The sequence below is a fragment of the Myotis daubentonii genome, chromosome 15 (assembly GCF_963259705.1).
Source record: "Myotis daubentonii chromosome 15, mMyoDau2.1, whole genome shotgun sequence".
Classification (NCBI taxonomy): Eukaryota; Metazoa; Chordata; class Mammalia; order Chiroptera; family Vespertilionidae; genus Myotis; species Myotis daubentonii.
Window position 1 is genome coordinate 1141710 of NC_081854.1, and position 23127 is coordinate 1164836.

General features: G+C 56.3%; 3 protein-coding genes across 3 annotated transcripts in view; 1 reads left to right on the plus strand and 2 right to left on the minus strand.

Moving 5' to 3' along the window:
* The window catches only part of LOC132216461 (zinc finger protein 792-like), a 64555-nt gene that overhangs the window by 32222 nt on the left and 9206 nt on the right, over window positions 1-23127 (minus strand). The window lies entirely within an intron of this gene.
* Window positions 5751-12373, minus strand: LOC132216472 (zinc finger protein 773-like). The gene is made up of 4 exons (XM_059665685.1): window positions 12146-12373; window positions 8073-8199; window positions 7626-7724; window positions 5751-7075 (listed from the first exon to the last, which is right to left on the minus strand). The coding sequence occupies exons 1-4, from the start codon at window positions 12176-12178 to the stop codon at window positions 6090-6092; spliced, it is 1245 nt and encodes a 414-aa protein (XP_059521668.1). The 5' UTR covers window positions 12179-12373; the 3' UTR covers window positions 5751-6089.
* Window positions 13157-21646, plus strand: LOC132217226 (zinc finger protein 772-like). Its single transcript, XM_059667309.1, has 6 exons — window positions 13157-13162; window positions 13961-14173; window positions 15578-15613; window positions 17270-17396; window positions 18170-18292; window positions 19133-21646. The coding sequence occupies exons 1-6, from the start codon at window positions 13157-13159 to the stop codon at window positions 20263-20265; spliced, it is 1638 nt and encodes a 545-aa protein (XP_059523292.1). The 3' UTR covers window positions 20266-21646.

Here is a 23127-nt window from a genome sequence, read left to right on the forward strand (position 1 = left end):
GTTCAGCGCTGTGGAGGGGAAACTTTTCACCAGGTTCTACAAGGAGCCACGTGGAAGAAAAATTAATAAATAGGAAAAAAAAGAAGAGCCACGTGTCCTGATGATCAGAACTGTGCAAGCGGGCGGGTGCCACTCCTCAGGCCAGGGGAGCCAATGGCAACCGTCATGGGGACTGAAACCCTGGGTGCAACGGACAGGCAGAGAGGAGCCGCTGCAAACCGGATGGAGGTGCCTCTTTGGAACCTGCACCCAGAAATCTCCCGAGGCCGTGAGCCGCCCCAGCAGCCCCAGAGGGCGTATCCCGCAGCTGACGTCGCTGTCAGAGCAAATCATCAAAAGGGGTTGGAGCCCTGGCCAGTGTGGCTCAGTGTAGAGTGTTGGCTTGTGGACCAAGGGGTCCCGGGTTCGATTCCGGTCAAGGGCATGTAGTTGACTAAAAGCTCCTCCCTGGGCCTGTCAGGGCACGTGCAGGAGGGGGTATGTGCAGGAGGCAACCAATCGATGTGTCTCTCCCACATCAATGTTTCTCTCTCTGTCCCTCTCTCTCCCACTCTCTCTAAAAAGATCAGTGGAGCCCCAGCCGGCTTGGCTCAGTGGATAGAGCATTGGCCTGCGGACTGAAGGGTCCCAGGTTCAATTCCGGCCAAGGGCACATGCCTGGGTTGCGGGCTCGATCCCCAGTGTGGGGTGTGCAGGAGGCAGCCAATCAATGATTCTCTCTCATCATTGATGTTTCTATCTCTCTCCTTCTCCCTTCCTCTCTGAAATCAATAAAGAAATATATTTTTTTAAAAAAAAAGATCAGTGGAAAAATACCCTTGGGTGAGGATTAACAATAAATAAATTTTAAAAAAAAATAAAGGTTTTGTGAGTTCCCGCTGTCATTCTGGGTTTCAAGTCCGTTGCTTACAGGCGGGACAGAGAATGGCGTCCGCTGGCTGGGCTGTGGCTCTGCGACCAGCCCGTGTTGCTGTCGTCACAGATCCGTTGCTCGCCTTGTTTCCGAAACGGAGTCGGGGCCACCCGTCTCCGGGAATAAGGAAAAGGAGTGGGGTCCGCATTGGGTTGTTCACACTTCTGCTTTCCAAAGCCTGTGGGAGAGCCAAAGCTTTTTATGTTGAACTACTTTTTTTAAAAAATATATTTTATTTATTTTTTACAGAGAGGAAGGGAGAGAGATAGTTACAAACATCAATGAGAGAGAAACATCCATCAGCTGCCTCCTGCACGCCCCCCACTGGGGATGTGCCCGCAACCAAGGCACATGCCCTTGACCAGAATCGAACCCGGGACCCTTCAGTCCCCAGGCCGACGCTCCATCCACTGAGCCAAACCGGCCAGGGCTGTTGAACTACTTTTTAGCGACTTTACAAAGGCATAACTGACATGCAATAGCCTATAGATATTTAAGGTGTATCATTTGAAAAATGTCAGATATGCCAGCCCAAAACACAATCATAGTCACAGTTAACATATTCACGATTTACCTTGTGTCCTTTCATAACCTCGCCTTGTCCTTCCTGGGCCTACAGGAGTCCCGGAGTTACTTTTTTTAAAAATATATATTTTATTGATTTTTTTACAGAGAGGAAGGAAGAGGGATAGAGAGTTAGAAACATTGATGAGAGAGAAACATCAATCAGCTGCCTTCTGCACACCTCCTACTGGGAATGTGCCCGCAACCCAGGTACATGCCCTTGACCGGAATCGAACCTGGGACCTATCCACTGAGCAACACCGGTCAGGGCCAGAGTTTACTTTCTTTAACAAAAACTTAGTGTGCATTGCCCTAACCCAGTGGTTCTCAACCTTCCTAATGCCTCGACCCTTTAATACAGTTCCTCATGCTGTGGTGACCCCCAATTTCATTGTTACAAAATTGAACACATTTAAAACATAGTGATTAATCACAAAAACAATATGTAATTATATGTGTGTTTTCCGATGGTCTTAGGCAACCCCTGTGAAAGGGTCGTTCAACCCCTAAAGGGGTCGCGACCCACTGGTTGAGAACCGGTTTGGCTCAGTGGATAGAGCGTTGGCTTGTGGACTGAAGGGTCCCGGGTTCGATTGCGGTCCAGGGCATGTACCTTGGTTGCGGGCACATCCCCAGTAGGGGGCGTGCAGGAGGCAGCTGATCGATGTTTCTCTCCCATCAATGTTTTTGACTCTCTATCCCTCTCCCTTCCTCTCTGTAAAAAATCAATTTTTTAAAGAAGTATCCTAAAAGGAAAAGAACAAATCCTAGCCTGGGTAGCATAGGAACAACGGAAATTTACCTCCTAGTTCTGGGGGCTGGTCGTCCAGGGTCAAGGTGTCCGCAGACCCGGTGTCTGGTGGGAGCCCTCTCCCAGGTTCATCGACTGCCTCCTCCTGGGGTGACCTCACCTGGAGGAAGGGGCAAGGGGGCTTTTGGGGGCCTCTGATCAGAACTCCACACCCACTGCAGGGGGGGGGTGACAGATGGGATGACTGCCCAGAATGGGGTTCAGCCAAGCAGGAGGAGGAGGAGGAGGAGGAGGAGGAGGAGGAGGAGGAAGAGAGAGAGAGAGAGAGAGAGAGAGAGAGAGAGATCCTAGAAATGCCAGGATTGGGAGCTGGGGGAGCAGACAAGCACGGGCATGAGGGCATCTCATTGGTGCCCTGGAATGTCACTAAGCCCCGGGGAGGGAGGGCCCAAGAGGGAGCCTGTGTGGGGGCAGCCTGACCACACGGGCTGCTGGCCCTCTGGGTGGGGTGCGCACGGCCCCTTTGGGGTGCTGCTCAGCAGCAGAAAAACACGGTTTTCATGACTCACACCGGCCGTGCTTGCGGCCTGAGCAGCTTCTGAGGGGACAAGCGGCAGAGAACACACGGGGGACCCCGGCTGCCCCTTGGGGAAGCCCAGAGCCGCCCCGCAGCCCCTGTGAGCCCCGCCCCGCTCCCTCCCGCCTCCGGGCCCTCAGCTCCTGGAGGGGTTGGAGGGAGAGAACTCCTTACCCAGAGGCGGGGCTCGGGGCCCAGGCGGCCAAGGGCAGGGGCCTCACTGGCCCTTGTGGCTGCGGCGAGGACAGCGAGGCGCCCGCCTGCGCCTTCGTGGGGCCCCGGCGACGGTTGGCTGCGCCCGCGTGGGGCCCGGGGGGCGGTTGGCAGAGCCCGCGAGGCCCCGGTGCCCACGCGCAGTCCCCATGGCGCAGGCGCAGGTGAGTGGATGGGGCCCCAGGCCCCTCCCGCGCTGGGGTGGGGTGGGGAGGGGGTATGGGGTCACTCTGGGCTCCCGATCGCTGTCCAGGCCTGGATGCCGTGGGGCCGGTCCTGTTTCTGCCCCCCAAGGGGATGCCGCGTGGGAGGGAGACACCCGCGGGCGACCCGACCCTCGGGAACCTCCCTGCGCCTGGCTGCGCTGACCTTGGCTGTGACCTTGAGCAAGGCCCTTGCAGCCCTGAGCCCGTGTTCTGCAGTGAGGAAACAGGAAAGGACACGTGGGTGACGGGTGCGCCCCCGTGTCCAGTTCCCACGGAGACAGAGAGGCTGGGCGCGCGCGGAGGCGGGAGGAGGCCCTGGGGTTTACCTTTGGGTTCACAGTGCCGTCCAACCGGCTTCCCACCGACTGTGAGCGAATCCGCTTTCCTGTTCAGGAGGCTCCGTTTCATCCGTTTCATCCGAAAGGGGAGCCCAGCCCCCAGGGCTGGCTCAGGGGTTGAGCATCCACCTATGAACCAGGAAGTCAAGGTTCCCTTACCTGGCATGTGGTCAGGGCACCTGCCCTGGTTGGGGGCTCGATCCCCGGTCGGGGGGCGTGCAGGAGGCAGCCCATGGGTGGTTCCCTCTCATCACTGATGTTTCTCTCTCCCCCGTCCTTCTGGGAAATCAATAAACATATATTTAAGTAAATAAAGTGGCTGTAATCTCCGCAGGCTCCCTCTACTTTCTTGTCTTTGGAATGTTTGGGGCTTCTGACGTCGTCCATTCATTTAGTTGCTTTTTTTTTTTTTTTTTGAGAAATGCTATTGGATATTTGCATTATTTATATTATTTTTACTGATTTCAGGAGGGAGAGGGAGAGAGAACCATGGGTCAGCTGCCTCCTACATGCCCCCCACTGGGGATGGAGCCCACAACCCAGGCCTGTTCCTTGACCTGGAATCGAACCACGACCTCCTGGTTCAGGCTAACACTCAACCACTGAGCCGCACTGGCCAGGCCAGTTAGTTGCTTCTTGAGGCTGTTTCCAGCTCAGAGCCATTGCTGCTCTGTGCCACAACTAGAGCGGCCTGGGCTTGCCAAAGATCCTGGGAAAACGGCTCCAGGAATGCCTGGGTCGCCCCGTCAGGGGCTCCCATCACTCTTACAATCCACACGAGCCACCCACAGCGGCCTGCAGGGCTCCCCTTCCCTCGCTCAGGGCACCCACCAGCCGGTCTGGAACTTGCCAGACTCCTGCCCCTTCTGCAGCCTTTCCCTTTGCCCCCTCCCCAGGTCTTTGCGGGGCGGCCTCTGCACCCTCCCTGTGCCTCAGGGGACCTCTCAGAGGGACCTGTCCAGGCTTTAGTTTCAGCTAAGGCAGCCCTGGCCCCAACTCTCTACCATCTCTTTTACTGATTGATTTTTAGAGAGAGAGGGGAAGGGAGAAAGAGCGAAGCATCAATTTATTGTTCCACTTAATTGCATATATCAATTGCTTTCTAAAAATATATATATATTTTATTGATTTTTTAAAAATACATTTTACTGATTTTTTACAGAGAGGAAGAGAGAGGGATAGAGAGACTCATCGATGAGAGGGAAACATCGATCAGCTGCCTCCTACACACCTGCACACCCCCTACTGGGGATGTGCCCACAACCAAAGTACATGCCCTTGACCGGAATCAAACCTGGGACCCTTCAGTCCGCAGGCCAAGCTCTATCCACTGTGCCAAACCGGTTAGGGCAGTCGCTTCTTTTTAAAAAAAATTTATTAATTTCAGAGAGCAAGGGAGGAGAGCTAGAAACATTAATGAAGAGCCCTGGCTAGTTTTACTCAGTGGAGCGTCAGCCTGTGGACTGAAGGGTTCCAGGTTTGATTCTGGTCAAGGGCACGTGCCCGGGTTGTGGGCTTGATCCCCAGCGGGGGGCCTGCAGGAGGCAGCCGAGCAATGATTATCTCTAATCATCCTAAATCCTGATGCCCCTCCCCCGCAACATATAACTCTTACTATTCAAAAATGAACTCCTGTTCACATGGAGGAAGCCTGAAGGGCTATGAACTTGGTCTAAGCAAGCTTCCAGAGAACATGGCATCCACGAAAGAGGAAAATAAAAGAACGGAAGCACAGCCGAAGTCCTGAGGAAGAAATCGCGAAGAAATTGTTAAAAATAATAAGATGAAGTGCTGGAAAAAAATAGCAAATAAAGTTTGAAAACATGTAAGAGAGAACTGAAATGCATAAATATGTCATGATATATATGTATATACTGTAGATGAGGCCCCTAGAACCATAAGAAATGCAAAAAATACACTGTTAATGATTCAATTCTTTTGCCGAAACCGGTTTGGCTCAGTGGATAGAGCGTCGGCCTGCGGACTGAAAGGTCCAGGGTTCGATTCTGGTCAAGGGCATGTACCTGGGTTGTGGGCACATCCCCAGTGGGGAGTGTGCAGGAGGCAGCTGATCGATGTTTCTCTCTCATCGATGTTTCTAACTCTCTATCCCTCTCCCTTCCTCTCTCTAAAAAATCAATAAAATATATTTTTTAAAAAAACCAAAAAAAAATAATTCAATTCTCGTTGCCCTCCTTAAAAATCACACTGCCCCCCTGTGGGGCGTGCGCCCCCGGTGGGAACACTGGGTTGGGGTGACCGGCGCAGCACCTGCCCTGACTCCTAAGCCCCCTCTCCGTCTGAACGCCCGGTGTTGAACGAGGTTAGCGAAGCTTTGGCTGAACCTCTGCGTGGTCACTGTGTCCACAGGCCTTCCTGGGTGTGGAGCTTCCCTTCGGACCAGACAGACCTTTGGTTAAAGGCTTGTCCACATGAGCTACATTCAAGACCCGTCTCCTCTGTGGACTTTCTGGTGCTGAACGGGGCTGAAACGCTGGCGAAAGGATTTCCCACAATCACCGCACTCCTACGGCGTCTCTCCGGGGTGAGCCCTCCGATGTTTAACCAGGCTGGAGCTGTAGCGAAAGCTTTTCCCACAGTCCCCGCACTCGTAAGGCCTGGCTCTGGTGTGCACCCTCTGGTGCTTGACCAGGCTGGAATTCTCACTGAAGAGTCGGCCACAGTCCTTGCACTGAAAAGGCTTTTCTCCAGTGTGAACTTTGCGGTGCTGCATGAGGCTACAGCTTTGGCCAGAAAACCTCCCACAGTCCCTGCACTCATAAGGCCTTTCTCCAGTGTGAACTTGCCAGTGAGTAGTGAGGCTGGCCTTGTGGCTATAGAATTTCCCACATTCAGTGCACTCATAAGGCCTTTCTCCAGTGTGAACCCTCTGGTGTTTCATGAGGCCCGAGCTGAAGCTAAAGGATTTCCCACATTCGCTGCACTCAAAAGGCCTCCCCCCAGTGTGGACCCTGGGGTGCTGGATGAGCGTGGAGTGATGCCGGAAGGCTTTCCCACACTCACTGCATGCAAAGGGCTTCTCTCCGGTGTGAACTCTCCGGTGTTGAACCAGGTCGGCCTTGCGGCTGAAGGATTTTCCGCATTCGCTACAGCCGTAAGGCCTTTCACCCGTGTGAACTATTTGGTGCACGAAAAGGTTGGACTTATGGCTAAATGACCGCCCACACTCGCTGCACTGGTACGGCTTTTCCCTGGTGTGCAGCCTCCGGTGCTCCAGCAGTAAGTATTTCTGACCACAGGCTTTCCCACACTCGCTGCACTTGTATTGCCTTCTTTGGGGGTGATGCTGGGCGGCCCCGCGTGGCGCCCCTGTACTGTGCGTCCCCTGCTCTCTGAGACCAGTGCCGGCTGGAAAGTCCTTCTGGCCCCGCGCCCCCTCTTCTCCTCCTAAGGGCTTCTCTCCACAGCGCAGCTTCTGGTGCCGGCGACGGTTCGCTCTGGGCACTCCTCCTGCAGGAACACTCTCCTCAGCCTCTGCTCCGCACCCACAGCCTGAAAGCAGAGACGTGATGACGCAGAGATGCGGGCCTGGGGGGGAAGGGGCAGAGACGTGCTGAGGAAGAGACGCGGGCCTTGGGGAGAAGGGCAGCACCTCACAAACCTGCACCCCACACACCCAGCCAAGCTGAGTCCTGGGGCTGCGGGCGGATGAGGGCGGGAGACCATGTGGGAAGGGCCTGACCAGCTCCCAGGCCAATGGGGCCTCAGGAGCAGCCAGGACACAAGGACCGGCTCCTGAGAGCCGGAAGCTGCTGGTCACCCAGGAACACAGCCCAGAAGGGTGTTCAGACCCAGAAAAATGGAACCAACTGCCCGGCTGGCGTGGCTCAGTGGTTGAGCACCGACCCATGAACCAGGAGGTCATGGTTCGGTGGATCCCTGGTCAGGGCACACACCCGGGTTGCGGGCTCCCTCCCCAGTGGGCAACTGGGAAAGCGAGGAGGAAAGCAGGCCTGGCCCCTTGTCTTGGCACCAAACCGCCAGGCCCCGGGAAGGACTGTGGCCCTGTGAGCCCCCCTGAGCCACGCCCCTCCCTCCGTACCCGCTGGTCCGGCCGCAGTCCTGAGGCCACCGGCAGGCAGAAGGGGCTCCCCCAGCTGCGCCAACTGGGGGAGCTTATGGGTCCCGCCAGATGCAAGGCCTACGGGAGAGACAAGACAGTGGGGTCAGAGCAGCCCACCCAGTGGCCGACGACCCCTCAGGCTGTGACTGTGTTGGTGCCTCAATTCCACCCACAGGCAGATCCCATGTCAGACACAGGAAGAGGCCAGAGCCTGGGGACAGAACCGCATGGACCGTCAGCGTGTCACCAGGCCAGGGAGAGGCCAAGGGTGCGAGCCACCAGGCTGACTGCGGGAGTCCTCGTCCCCAAACCCCTGCCCACAAGGCTTAGGGCAGCTCGGGGAAGCAGGGTGGCAGTGCACACAAGGCAGGCACGGGCTGGGCGCTCACACAACACCCTTGGGCGGGGAAGGCGGGGGAAGCTCACCCAGGGAGGCCATCAGCGCCGCGTTCTCCAGCATCACGTCGCGGCACAGACGCCGCTGAGCCTCATCCAGGAGCCGCCACTCCTCCCGGGAGAAGCGGACAGCCACGTCCTCGAGGGTCACACGGCCCTGTCAGGGTGGGGAGAGAGGGGAGGGGACAGGGCGAGAGGAAAAAACCATCCATGTGAGGGAATTGAGTGCCGGGGACCCTTCAGCATGCAGGCCGGAGCTCTGACCACTGAGCCACCGGCCAGGGCCACCATCAAATCGGGGTCCATTGGCCCCCAGTACCAGGGCCTGAGGCCATCGGTTTACATTCCCTCGAACACGTGCATCACTCCTTCCCGCACCTCCCTTCACGTCCCCAACCCCTCACTGCCACCCCCCGCCCCCCAACACACACCACATGCATCTCCCAGCTTCACCACACGCCCGTGTGCACATGGCATCCGGGGGACTTGGCACATGTGATCAGAATCCCATCCTGCCCTGGCCAGTGTGGCTCAGTGGATAGAGTGTCGGCCTGCAGACTGAAGGGTCCCGGGTTCAATCCCTGGTCAAGGGCGCATGCCCGGGTTGCGGGCTCCATCCCCAGTGGGGGGTGTGCAGGAGGCAGCCAATCAATGATTCTCTCATCACTGATGTTTCTCTCTCTCTCTCCCTCTCCCTTCCTCTCTGAAGTGAACAAAAATATATATATTCTTTTAAAATATATTTCTTTATTGATTTCAGAGAGGAAAGGAGAGGGGAGAGAGAGAGAAACTTCAATGATGAGAGAGAATCATCGATCGGCTGCCTCCTGCATGCCCCCTACTGGGGATGAGCCCGCAAACCAGGCATGTGCCCTTGCCTGGAATCGAACCCGGGACCCTTCAGTCCGCAGGCCAACGCTCTATCCACTGAGCCAAGCCAGCTGGGGTCAAAAATATATTTTTTTTTTAAAAAAAGGAATCCCATCTGCCCAGGCCTCCCTGCCCGACCCGGACCCTCCCTCTCTCCTCGGCCACCTGGGACCACACGCGGGTTTCAGACACCCTCAGCCCTCACTGAGTCTCCGTTGCCAAGTGTCCCCTCAAAGGCTCAGCTTCCTGCCGCTAATGACGCCCAGGCCCACGTGCCTCACATCACACCCCCGACTCTCCCAGAGGCCCCCCTGGATCTGAGCGAAACCCACGAAGCTCAGAGCCTGTGAGCCACACCTTCCCTGCCCCCTCACTGCCGCACTCCACATCCTCTCTCTTCTCTTTGTTAATCCTCACCTGCAGATATTTTCCATTGATTTTAGGGAGAGTGGGAGACAGAGGGAAGACAGAGAGACATCCCTGTGAGAGGAGCACATCCATTGGTTGCCTCCTGCACCCAACCCGACGGGGGGAGAGGGAGGAGGGGGGGAGGGGAGCCTGCAACCAAGGACGTGCCCTTGACCGGAATGGAACCTGGGGCCCTTCAGTCCACAGGCCGACGCTCTATCCACTGAGCCACACCGGCCAGGGCACATCCATCTCTTGTCCACTCCCCTCCTCACTCCCGCAACCCCTCCCCCCACGGCCCCTACTCGGCCTCACGTGTCTTTATGAGCGCCCCCCACCCCCAGAGGGGTGTCCAGCAGGAGACCCAGCCTTGGCCCCGCAGGGCCCTCGTGACCTAACGGCACGGCCACCAGGACTGAAGCTGCTGCTGCAGACTCTGACGCACAGCTCCATCGCGGTCCGTCCACCATGGGCAGCGTGGGTGTCTCCATCGGAACCCTTCACCTGAACCCCCAACTTGAAATCCCCTCAGGAGTCTCCGGGACATCTCCGTTCAATACGGACAAAACCTGGCTCCTACTATTCCCACGGAAACCCACTCGTGCACCTGGCCAGGCTGCTCAGTGGTTAGAGCGTGGTCCCGACAGGCCAAGTTGTGGGTTCAATCCCCAGTCAGGGCACAGACAAGAACCAACCAATGCGTGCCTGAGGGAGGGGGACGGCAAGTGGGTGTTTCCCTCCCTCTCTCTCTCTCTCTCTCTCTCTCTCTGTCTCTTTTCCTCTCTCTCTACAATCATCTTAAAAAGAAAAAAAAAAGAAATTTCTCTTACAGCCGCCCTGGCACGTGTTGCTCAGTGGATAGTGTCGACCTGCAGACCGAAGGGTCCCGGGTTCGATTCCGGCCAAGGGCACATGCCTGGGTTTCCTTCCTCTCTGAAACCAATAAAAAGATATTTAAAAAAAAAATAAGTGGAACAACAAATCGATGTTTCTCTCCTCCCCCCCCCCCCCCTCACAAATCAATAAATTAAAAAAGAAAAAAGGAAGTTTGCTCAGATCTACTTAAAATGCATACACAGACTCCACCGTCTTCAACCTCCACCCCACCGCGGGTTCGGCCACACAGACACTCGCGGGGACCATTGCAGTGGCCTCCTCCGTGGCCTCCCTGCACCCCCCACAGTCCGCTCCCTGCGCTGCCACCAAAAAGCTTGTCAAGCCCTAGCCGGTGTGGCTCAGTGGCTAGAGCGACAGCCTACGGACTGGAGGGTCCCGGGTTCGATTCCGGTCAAGGGTATGTACCTGGGTTGCAGGCACATCCCCAGTGGGGGGTGTACAGGAGGCAGCTGATGGATGTTTCTCTCTCATCGATGTTTCTATCTCTCTATCTCTCTCCCTTCCTCTCTGTAAAAAAATCAATAAAATATATTAAAAAAATATATATATGTTTTTAAAAAGCTTGTTAAGTCTGGGTCCCATCACACTGCCCTCCCCTCAACTGTCCCTGGCTCCCACCACCATCGGCCGAGGCCCAGCTTCAGGCCCGGTTCCAGGTCCAATCGCTGCTTCCCGCCGCCTCCACCAGGCCCAGTGCCGACCACGGCCTCGCTGCCTGCACCTCCTGACGCTGCGGGTAGAACACATGGTGCCACCGGCTGCCAGACGTGGGGCCCAATCCAGACGCTCCCTGGTCAGGACTCAAAGCCCTGGCCCTGGGCGGCACCTGCCAGAGATCTCCGGTGGAAGGACGGACGGAAGGACAGACGGACGGACGGACGGACGAGGAGCAGGACCCCCTCCCTGACCTCTGCCTGGTCTGCAAGCACCTTTGCAGGCAACAGTGTCAGCCCCGGGGCGCATCCACCCCCCCCCCGCCCCCACTCGGGGCCTCTCAGCGGCTGCGTGGCCCTCCCGTGCCTCAGTGTTGTCACCTGTAAAATGGGAACAAAGACGGCGCCCGCCCAGGGGGGCCGCTGCCTGGGTCACACCGCCGGCCACAGCGCATCTGATGCGGCACCAAAACCCGTCCAGTTGTTTTTATTTTTCAATTGATTTGTTCTTTTTTTGAGAGAGAGAGATTGAAGAGCAAGAACCACGCCTCCTCCACGCCCCCTACTGGGCACTGAGCCCATGACCGGGCATGCGCCCCGACCCCGGAACCAAACCCACCCGCGACCTCGGGGCACCTGGGGCGGCACTCAGCCACCTGAGCAACAGCAGCAGCCCGGCAAGCCTGTCTTTTTTGTTTTGTTTGTTTTTTATTTTTATTATTATTTTTTTAAATATATTTTATTGATTTTTTACAGAGAGGAAGGGAGAGAGATAGAGAGTTAGAAACATCGATGAGAGAGAAACATCGATCAGCTGCCTCCTGCACATCTCCTACTGGGGATGTGCCCGGAACCCAGGTACATGCCCTTGACCGGAATCGAACCCGGGACCTTTCAGTCCGCAGGCCGACGCTCTATCCACTGAGCCACACCGGTTTCAGCTGTTTGTTTTTTAATATATATTTTTATTGATTTCAGAGAGGAAGGGAGAGGGAGAGAGAGAGAAACATCAATGAGAGAGAATCATGCATCGGCTGCCTCCTGCACGCCCCGAACCCGGGACCCTTCAGCCCGCGGGCCGACGCTCTACCCACTGAGCCACACCGGCCGAGGCGGCCCGGCCGGTTCTGAAAATCCAGCCCAGATGGGCCATTCCTCCCCGTTCCATGGCCACCCGTGCGCCCAGTCCCCACCCGAACTCCTGGTCCCGGGCACTGACCCCTGAGCCTGTGGGGGGCGCTCACGGGGCGGCGGGGAGGCCCGGGACGCACTCACCTCCGCCCGGCGCCTCAGCGCGGCCGCCGCCATCGGACTCTGTGCGCCGACCGGGACCGGGACCGGGACGGGGCGGGGCGGAGGTGGAGAACCTGGTCGCCCCGGTCCCCCGACGCGGAACGGGGGTCACCCAGGGCGGCAGCCTCAGCCTCGTCTCGCCCCGCCCCCCCGTCGCCCCGCCCCCAAACCAGCCACGCGGAGACTGAAGAGACTGACCCGGCCCCTCAGAACCGCCCCGGGACAACGCCCCTGAGGCCACGCCGGAAGTCCCGCCCCCAGAACGTCGGCCTTCGAGGAAAGGACCGTTGTCATTGGCCGAGCATCTGCGCCGCGAAGCGCAGTGCTTTCTGGGAAATGTAGTTCCCTAGGTGAGGCGCTAACCGTTAAGGGAGTAGAGCTCCAGGGATAGGGGTAGAAGAGAAATCAGGGTCCAGGATTCTGCCTGTTCTTTTTTTTTTTTTTTTTTTTTTTTTTTTAATTATATTTGTTATTGATTTCAGAGAGGAAAGGAGAGGGAGAGAGAGATAGAAACATCAATGATGAGAGAGAATCACTGATCGGCTGCCTCCTGCACGCCCCCTACTGGGGACCGAGCCTGCAACCCAGGCATATGCCCTTGACTGGAATCGAACCTGGGACCCTTCAGTCCTCTATCCACTTAGCCACACCAGCCAGGGCCAGAGCCTGTTCTTACTGATGGACCTGGATTTCCATGTCCCTGCACAGCTGGGGCCCCAGTCCTTCCTTTTGTCGTATCACTAATCAGCGAGCTGGACAAGACGCCTTCATCAGCCAATTAGGAGTCACCTTTATTGCGGGCAGGTTCAGAGCAGATTACCGCTGTCAGATTCTGAACCAACACACAGCAGGGAGAATTTCCTTTTTATATCCTTTTAGTTCTTTGTGGAAGTTGTTTTTGTAGACAGCGTGTAACCTTGAGTACATATCATATCTAGCAAATGCCTGTCATATCTATACAGACACCGATAACCTTGGATACAAACACTTGGCATGAGAGTATGGGGATTATTATCAGTATCAGCGTATTAGTCCCTTTAGATCAGTGGTTCTCAACCTTGGCTGCACATTAGAATCACCTGGGAATCTTTTTAAAATCCTGATATCTGGGCCTCATCAATGGCTAGCTTGCAAGGCCAGACAATTAAGTTTATCTCTTCTATTATTCAAGCTAAAAAACAAAGTTATTTTACAGTCTAAAAATAATAGAGAGAAGTAGCAGCCCTGTAGGCTGCTTGGTGTAAAGAAATAAAAAATAAATTAATTAAAATGATAGAGAATTTCAAAACAGCAGAGAATTCTAAAAAAGCAGTTTTCCCTAAGGAGAGATCATTACCATGCTTCACTTTCCTTTTTCTTTTTTTAAATATACTTTATTGGTTTTTTTTACAAAGAGGAAGGGAGAGGGATAGAGAGTCAGAAACATCGATCAGCTGCCTCCTGCACACCCCCTACTGGGGATGTGCCCACAACCAAGGTACATGCCCTTGACTGGAATCGAACCTGGGACCTGTCAGTCCGCAGGCCGATGCTCTATCCACTGAGCCACACCGGTTAGGGCTTCCTTTTCTTTTTAAAAATATATTGTTATTGATTTCAGAGAGGGAAGGAGGGGGAAGCCTCGCCTAGTCCTCCCTTTACAGGCGCTGCTAACGCTGTGATTCTACCTTTGCCCAGGAGGTGGCGCCCGACACACGTCTCCACGGTTGGTGCTTGTCGGAACTACATTACCCAGAAGCCTCGGCGGTGTAGGGCCAATGAAGACCCAGGAAAGGGTCGTCTCCGTGCGTGGGGAAGGCTTCTGGGCGGGACTTCCGGCTGCCTCCTTGGGCGGACATTTTGCTTTCGGATGAGCCCACCTCCTCATTCTGCCGGACGCCCTGTCAGAGTTGCAGTGACGGGCGCGGAGGCGGTTCTTGCCCGAACGGAGCCCGGCTCCTCGCCCTCGTCCCCCGCCTCCCCGGCCCTCAGGTGCCGAAGGCGGAGGCCGCCCAGGTGGAGCCCGCGCAGGTGGGTGCTGCGCCCCCGGCTCCTCCCCGACCTCCGCCCCTGAATCCTCAGGCCTCGATGAGGGCGTGGGGGCGCTCGTGGGGGAGGGAGGGGCCGTGTCTGACCGGAAGTTTGAGGGGACGTGGCGTGACGAGCGGGGAGGGCCCGCGGGTGCAGAGGCCCGGGGAGCCTGGGCGGGGTGCCCGCGGGGTCGCAGTGTGAGGAGGGGTGACGTCTGCAGTGTCAGCTCCGCTGTCATCTGAGGGGATGGGAGCCATGGGAGGTTCCCAGCGGAGGGCACGACTTGGGTGTTTTTTTAAAAAATATGTTACTAGGGCCCTAACCGGTGTGGCTCAGTGGATAGAGCATCGGCCTGTGGACTGAAGGGTCCCGGGTTCGATTCCGGTCAAGGGCATGTACCCAATAGGGAGTGTGCAGAAGGCTGCCGATCGATGTTTCTCTCTGTAAAAAATCAATAAAAAAATGTATGTGATTAGGGGCCCAGTGCACGAATTCGTGCACCTTGAAGGGGACTGTGGGCCAGAGGCTGTGGGGGGCACCAGGGCGGGTCTGCCACCCCCACACACTGACCCCTCGCGCTGACAGTGTGAAGCGATTGGGTAGAGCCAGCAGCGGGTGCGAGAGGCACCCGCCCCCGTCTCCCCTCAGGAGCAGGGGAAGGTGGGGAAGCCCTCAGGGGGATCCGGGTGCCGGCAGGGGGTGCAAGCACTGGGCCGGACCACGGCTCCCGGAAGCAAGGAATTTTCAGTCACCACCAGAGGCCCGCCTCCATGAAGGCAGCCAGCAACCAGCGCCCTGGCTTGGTCTGGCGCCCCGCTCACCGGCTCCACCATCCGCCACAGCCGACGCAGCCATGTTCTCCATGCGCCCCCTGGTGGCCAGCGCAGGTCACAGCGACCTGTTGTTCGACTGGTTTATTTGCATATTAGGGTTTTATATATATAGATAGATTGACTTCAGAGAGGGAGGGGGAGAGAGAAACATCAGTGATGTGGGCAGGATGCCTCCTGCACGCCCCACACTGGGATCGAGCCCCCACCCCGGGCATGTGCCCTAGTTGGAAATTAAACCCTGAGCTCCTGGTCCATAAGTCGAAGCTCAGCCACTGAGCCACGCGGGTCCTGCGATTGGAGGGTTTTATAAGAATCCCACAGGCTGCTCAGGGGAGCACAGACTTAGCATGCAGAATTGGGGGGTGATGAGGACAGTGAGGCGCAGCAGGAGGGAGACCTGGTCCGAGGTCACAGCCTTGGGCGGCTCTGAGGCCCGAGCACAGAAGGCAGGCAGCAGCCCTGGGTCTCGGTGGGGGGGACAGGACAAGGCAGGGCAGGCCGAGGGGACAGGCATGAGCCCTTGAGGCCCCTTCCTGGCTGCTGGTCGCTCACCATCTCCCTCTCCCCACAGGTTCCCACGAGCTCGGAAGTGATCATGGACCTGCAGGTGAGGGGTGATGCCACGCTCCCTGGTCCCCTCCCTTCCCCCCTGGTCTCCAGGATTGTGGTGTCAGAGGCCACGTGCACGCCCACAGTTCTCGAGGCTGCGGACCCTGGAGAAAGGCCCAGCCCAGGGTCCCGGGTCCCAGCCTGGGGTCGAACGGAAGGGCTCCCGTCCCTGGCCGCCATTGGAATTAGGGGTGGAAGGTGCAAGTACTTGGAGGAGAGATAGGGTGGGAGTTCTCAAGTCCCTAAAGATCAGGCATCAAAAGCAGGTGGGTGGGAGTTAGGCCTCTGTTGTTACTATTATTTTTTTTAAATATATTTTATTGATTTTTTACAGAGAGGAAGGGAGAGGGATAGAGAGTTAGAAACATCGATGAGAGAGAAACATCGATCAGCTGCCTCCTGCACATCCCCCACCGGGGAAGTGCCTGCAACCCAGGTACATGCCCTTGACCGGAATCGAACCCAGGACCCTTCAGTCTACAGGCCGACGCTCTATCCGCTGAGCCAAACCGGCTTTGGCTGTTGTTTTTATTTTTTAACTTTTATTTATTTTTTTAATTTTAGAGAGGAAGGCAGAGGGAGAGAGAGACAGAAGCATCAATGATGACAGTCATTGATTGGCTGCCTTCTGCACGCCCCCCACCTGGGATTGAGCCCACACCTGGGCACGTGCCCTTGACCAGAATTGAACCTGGGACCCTTCAGTCCGCAGGCCTATGCTCTATCCACTGAGCCACGCCGGCCAGGGCTAGGCCTCTGCCCTGAGGGTGGTGTAGCCATGGCAGGTGCAGGGCCGAGGAGAGAGGTGATCTGACGCGGGTTTACCAGGCTCGCTCTGGGTGCCGAGTGGAGAACAGACTGTGGGGTGAGGACCGGTGGGTTACAGTGCAGCCCAGCGAGGAGGCTGCTTTCATATCCTGGGTGAGAGGCAATAATGGATGGGTCACAGGTCGGCTGTGTGGATGCAATCGGGCCAGATTCTCTGATGTGAGAGAGAGAGCGTGAGCACTAACCCCAGGTTTGGGGTCTTACCAGCTGTGAGGGTAGGTGCTCCCCCACTGGTGATGGGCAAGTCCGTGATAGAAGTAACTCCCTGTGGATGTCAGCTCACCTGTGAGCACATGAAGGGTCTGAGATCTCCCAGAGAACAAGGCTCCTGGGCCCGGGTGGGGGTGCTGGGGGGGGTTCAGGGTGGAGGAGGCAGTGGCAGTGCAGTCAGCGAGCAGGAAGGGGCGGGTGAGGCCGATGCCTGGGTGAGGGGCCAGGTGTCAGTCGCCCTAAGAGGATGGTGTGCACGTGGAAAGGCGTGTGTACTGGTGGCCCTGGGGCCTGGTACCTGGGGCTTCGGGGAGAAAGGTGAGCTCAGCCTGGGCTGTCCGGTGCACCAGTCCTAGCAGCCTTGGGAGAACTGGCTGCCGTGGTGGGTGTGGGCTGTGGTGGGTGTGGGCAGGGGGGGGCGTAGGGGCGCTTAGAAGGTGCCTTCCTGCCCACCTCGCTGTGGGCGGGCACAGTGACAAAGGGGCAGGCGAGAGCAGGCCCTGTGGGGCCCAGTCCTGGTACTTCCTCTGGGCTGAGGATTAGGAAGGAATGGGGGGGCCTGAGGGAGTGCCCCTGGGGGAGAGGCTGCCCATGGGCCCGCTCTCCCCCCTGGCAGGCGCAGGTGAACATGGAGGACGTGTTCGTGTACTTCTCCCGGGAGGAGTGGGGGCTCCTGGACGAGGCTCAGAGGCGCCTGTACCGCGACGTGACGCTGGAGAACTTCGCCCTTCTGGCCTCGCTGGGTGAGCCCCTCACACCCACCGCAGGGTCCTGGGCTGGGCTCTGCCCCTCCTGTTTTCCAGGGGGATCCCGGCCCCTCCTGTGTCGCAGCCATGGGTACTACCTCCCTCCCCCGTTCCCTGGAGTCGGTGCCGGAGGTGCCCGGCATGAGCTGTGTGCAAGGCCACTTCGGACTCCTGAGCAGCCCCAAGGCCTGCCGCCCTGAAGGATGGCATAGGAGGGAGGGGTCTCACAGGCACGCAGTAGGTCAGATGCCTCTTGTCCTTGCCCTGACTGGGTGCCTTTGTCCCAAACCACGGCACCCTGTGCCCCAGGCTCCCCCTCCTTCCTGTAGCTGACATTCCTGGTGGAGCCTGTGACAGGAAATGCAGGCACCAGTCTGGTTGGTTCCTGCTTGCTGGGGCCACTGGGCTATTCCCTGTGAGACCCCACTTCGAGGTTATTTTTATTTATTTATATTTTTTATTATTTTTTAAATATATATTTTTATTGATCTCAGAGAGGAAGGGAGAGGGAGAGAAACATCTATGAGGAGAGAGAATCACGGGCCGGCTGCTTCCCGCATGCCCCCTACTGGTTGGGGATGGAGCCTGCAACCCGGGCATGTGCCCTGGACCGGGAATCGAACCCGTGACCTCCTGGTTCCTAGGTCGATGAGCAACCACTGAGTACACTGGCCGGGTCGAGGTTATTTTGATAATAATCGGTTCTCTTCTCTGAATGGTGGGTCACGCCGGCCAGTGCCGCCCAGTGACCTGTCCTGTCTGTTCCTTAGGATGTCCATCTTCCATGTCCCGTGGGGCAGCCCCCCTGGAGCTGGGCAGCGAACCCCGGGTGTCAGACTGGGCGCACGTGAGTCCAGCCAGGACCAGAGACGCTCAGAGTGGGTGTGGCCCTGGTGAGTGGACCTGGGGTGTCATGCAGGCTGGGCCCCAGGCAGTCCCCACCCTCTCGGTGCCCACAGCTGTTTCAGCACCGCATTTCTTTTTGTCTTTACTTCTCATTTATAACACTGGCGTTTTGTGCTCTGTCTGTCCCCAACCTCTGCCTCCACATCTCACCTGCTTCTCTCCGCTGCTCCCTCTGCAGTGCTCGCCAACGTTTGCCTGAACTTAACGCGTCCGATCTCCACAGACCCCAAGAGAGTCCTTAAATACCAGCGATTCAGTCGTACCTCTTCAGGGGCAAACTTGTCCACACCTCTCCCCTGTCCCCAGCAGCCAAGGCCTTGCTGAAAGCTGCTTGTGAGGAGGACCTCATCGGAGACCCTGGCTTTCCTGGGCTCTGCCCCACGTGTGTTCCCGCCCCCAGTGAAGGCCTCTTCCCGTCTGTGACCTTTAATTTTTTGTTAAAATTTTTTTATTGATTTCAGAGAGGAAGGGAAAGGGGAGAGCAAGATAGAAACATCAATGATGAGAGAGACTCAGTGATCGGCTGCCTCCTGCACGCCCCCTACTGGGGATTGAGCCCGCAACTGGGCATGTGCCCTGACCAGAATTGAATCGGACTTTTCAGTCCGCAGGCCGACGCTCTATCCACTGAGCCACAACAGCTAGGGTCCCGTCTATGACCTGAAGATGCCAACTGCTGCATGGCAGCCCTTTATCAACCTGAGCTATGACCTTGCTCAACCTGAGCTGTGACCTGGCTCTTAGTTCTGTGAGACACACGTTTGTAACGAGACTGCCCCTGCCCACCAGTGTCCACTTGAACGTCATCAGCATTTGTCTGCTTTCAGGTTCTTGGCCCAGAATGGAGGATGAGGAGATACCTTGTAAGCAAAGGGTTTCTGCAGAAGGAGTGTCACAGGTCAGGACTCTCAAAGCAGGCCCTTCCACCCAGCAAGCCTACCCCTGCGAGGCAGGTGGCCTGGTCTTGAAAGACATTTCGCACTTGGCTGAGCACCAAGAAACACGCTCTGGGCAGAAACGGTGTGGGAAACAGTTCTGGTTCAGTGGGAACCTTCACCACCAGACACAGGGTAGTGGAGAGAAGCCCTTCAGGAGAGACGAGGGCCAGGCCTTTCTTGTGAGCAGTTGCCCTGTCCAGCCCCTGGCAGTACCCTTTGCGCCTGGGGAGGCCCATGAGGGCTTCTCAGCTCGCTCAGGCAGCTCCCAGCACCACGCCCCCCACGGTGAGTGGAAGCCACACGGTGATGGCAAGTGTGCGGAGGCCTTGCCCAGTGGACAAAGGCATTACGAGTGCAGCGAATGTGGGAAAGCCTTCAGCCGCAAAGACTCGCTCGTCCAGCACCAGAGAGTCCACACTGGAGAGAGGCCGTACGAGTGCAGTGAATGTGGGAAAACCTTCAGCCGCAAACCCATACTTGCCCAGCACCAGCGAATCCACACTGGAGAAATGCCCTACGAGTGTGGCATCTGTGGGAAAGTTTTTAACCACAGCTCCAACCTTATTGTACACCAACGAGTTCACACTGGAGCGAGGCCTTACAAATGCCGGGAGTGTGGGAAAGCCTACAGCCACAAATCCACGCTTGTTCAGCACGAGAGCGTCCACACTGGAGAAAGGCCATACGAGTGCAGCGAATGTGGGAAATACTTTGGTCACAGATACAGACTCATCAAACACTGGAGCGTTCACACCGGGGCCCGGCCTTACGAGTGCATCGAGTGTGGGAAATTCTTTACCCAAAGCTCCGACCTCATTGCGCACCAGAGGGTCCACAATGGGGAGAAGCCCTATGTGTGCAGCGAGTGTGGGAAAGCCTTTAGCCACAAGCACGTGCTCATTCAGCACCATAGAATCCACACCGGAGAGAGGCCGTATAAGTGCAGTGAGTGTGGGAAGGCCTTCAGGCAGAGGGCCTCCCTCATCCGACATTGGAAAGTCCACGTTGGAGAAAGGCCATAGGGTAGCGGGGAGTGTGCCTGTCGTGGTCATGAGTGACTGACGCCAGAGAGAAGCTCTGCGAGCCGCCTTGGAGTAGCCATCAGCCGGAAGTTGGCCCCCATCCCTGTGAACACCCACCCCAGGAAGATTCCTCTGAGGGTCCCTCCACGGGAAGCTTTCTGGAGCAATGTGGTGCGTCATCGCCTGCCCAGCACCCCTGTCACTGCCAGAGTCTGCAAGGCAGGGCCCCAAGTTGAGCGAACATCGGCCAACATGTTCTGCTAAGCAGACCTGTGCTCCCCTTTCCAACAGGGGATCCTCAGTATCCTGGGCCCATTGATCCTCACTCCTTCCTGCTCCCCCTGCCCCAGCGGGTTTAGGTGTGGACATGACCCAGTTTCAGCCAGGAGGGAGGATGCGAGTGTTGTTTGGCTGGCCCCTTGCAGGGGCGTTTCCAGTTCTCATGGACTTCGCTGGTCTCGGGTGGCACTCCTCGTGGGTGTGTCCAGCCTCCAGGTCACCTGACTTGGGAATGGCCTGCCCCGATGTTCTGGTTTTGCAACACATGCCTTAGTTTTAAAGTCACCTTTGATCCTGAGGGTTCTGTTCACTGGCCGGCGGAGGACAGCATGGGCTCTGCCCGCACGAGGGTTGGAGAGCTTCTGTGAGACGCCCAGCGAGTCGGCTCAGTGCCGTGGGCAGCTCTCGTTCTGGTTTCAGCCCAACTGGCATCGCTGCTCAGGGCCGCCTAGGGGAGATGCCCATCTCTGAGGCCTGACCTTGTGACCCGTATGCAAGGTCATCTGTGAGACCTTGAGCGGGGGGCATTTGCTGAGACAACACCAGAGGTTGTTGAGTTGGGTTCCTTGTTCCCAGGAACAACAAATCCATGTTTCACATTTCCCTCCTTGGCAGAACTTGACCCCTGGGGCCTGGCAACATCCCCAAAGCGTATTCTTCAGTAGGTAGATGTCCCTGTCCCTAAAAGGACCAGGCGTCATAATTGTAGAGAGACGCTGATGACTAGGGAGTTGGGAGACTGCAGTAGATGGCGGGATGTGACTTCCTAAAGTGCTTCCACAAACATTTCACTATGGCTTTGGTAGGAGGGCTTCCAGGAACTCTCAGGGCTGACATATTTGTCTCTCTCACGGCTGTGCTCACTATCAGAGCAATTGATTAAACATTTTCTGTAATAAACTACACGTGGTGTGAAATCTGACAAGTTCCAACGTGTTTGCATCTGTGAAACCAAGTTTCCCCATTGCCTTGATAATCCCTCTCCCCTCTCCCACTCCCAGGCAAACAAGGATCTTGTTTTCTGTCACTAGATTACTTTGCATTTCCTAGAATTTTATATATATATATATGGACTAATTTAATAATATATGTCTGGCTTTGACTCTGCATAATTATTTTGTGATCCATCGATGTTTTGTGTGTCAGTAGTTCATTCCTTTTTACCCATATCTTTGCTGAAAGTAATCCTTTTTTTGGGAAATAATTCCAAAGCAAGTGATCCAGAACTCGGAATAATGAAGCCACAGTATCCATTAGGAAAACGGTGTGTCATCATTTATAGCACGGTCTGTGGGTAACACGAACTAATTCTGTTACAAGATGGACGGAGACTCCACGGCTGAGAATACAATACAAGGAGGTGGGGGTTTGTGGGTTTTATTTCATTTTTATTGTGTGTGTGTGGGGGGGGGGGGGCGATTCTTGAACACCGGTGACCACATAGTTTTTAATTTTCTTTACCTTTTTAGTCTTAATGACAAATTGCGTTGACTGATTTTTCGGAAATTTAACTAACCTTGCATTTGTGAGGGAAATCCCACAAGGGGAGGGGAGGAGGGAGACACATCGATTGGTTGCCCGAACTGGGGCTGGGGATGGAACCCAGGACACTTTTTTTACTTTCTAAACCTAATTTTTTTTAAAAAAAAAACAACTTTTCAACTCTGGAATGAGACCGCTTAAAACAAACACATTTGTACAGGTGTACAAACATTTTTTATAGCCTTATTCTATAAGCTAGGACAGTGGTCGGCAAACTCAGTCAACAGAGCCAAATATCAACAGTACAACGATTGAAATTTCTTTTGAGAGCCAAATTTTTTTAAATTTATATAGGTAGGTACATTGGTATTAATTAGGGTGCTCCTAAGCTGGCCTTTGCTAAAAACGTCCTCAATCTGAGGAGTCGACCTCAGCGAACGTACCCCCACTTCTTCTAACGCCACTTCTTCAAAATAGACTCCCGGAGGCCGAAAACCCACTTCTGCGCATGGGCCACGAAGTTTCAATCACATTGTTCGTGTGCGCCCGCACGTGGTATTTTGTGGAGGAGCCACACTCAAGGCGCCAAAGAGCCACATGTGGCTCGGGAGCCGTGGTTTGCCAACCACTGAGCTAGGAAAACATCAGGCTCCTGTCTGGCACCCCTTGGTTAGGCCCAAGTCGGACACACGCCCCACCTCCAACCCCCCAGGGGTTCCCACTTCCGGGAGGACAGGAGCACCAGGTGCCCCTTCCAGTGGCAGACCTTTGGGGGGGGGGGGAGCGGGCGCCAGGTCTCCTGACTCCCCAGGCCGAGCAGTTCCAAACCTCCGCACTGGTTACTTAAGACCATGATGACAAAGGGGCTGCACAGCGCAGGACACACACCTCCGCACTGTGGCCGCGATGGGCCCGCCCTGCGCCGCAGCCCGCCTCCCCCAGGCCAGCCAGGCCTCTCAAGTCCAAACCCCTCTGTCCCAACAACAACCGAGGCGGGTCGGCCGGTGCCAGACCAGCCGAGGCGTGGAGAGCGGCCCACGTGAACCACTGAGGGCTGAGGGCGCACGGGGACTGGCGACCGGAATCAACCCGCAGGGATGG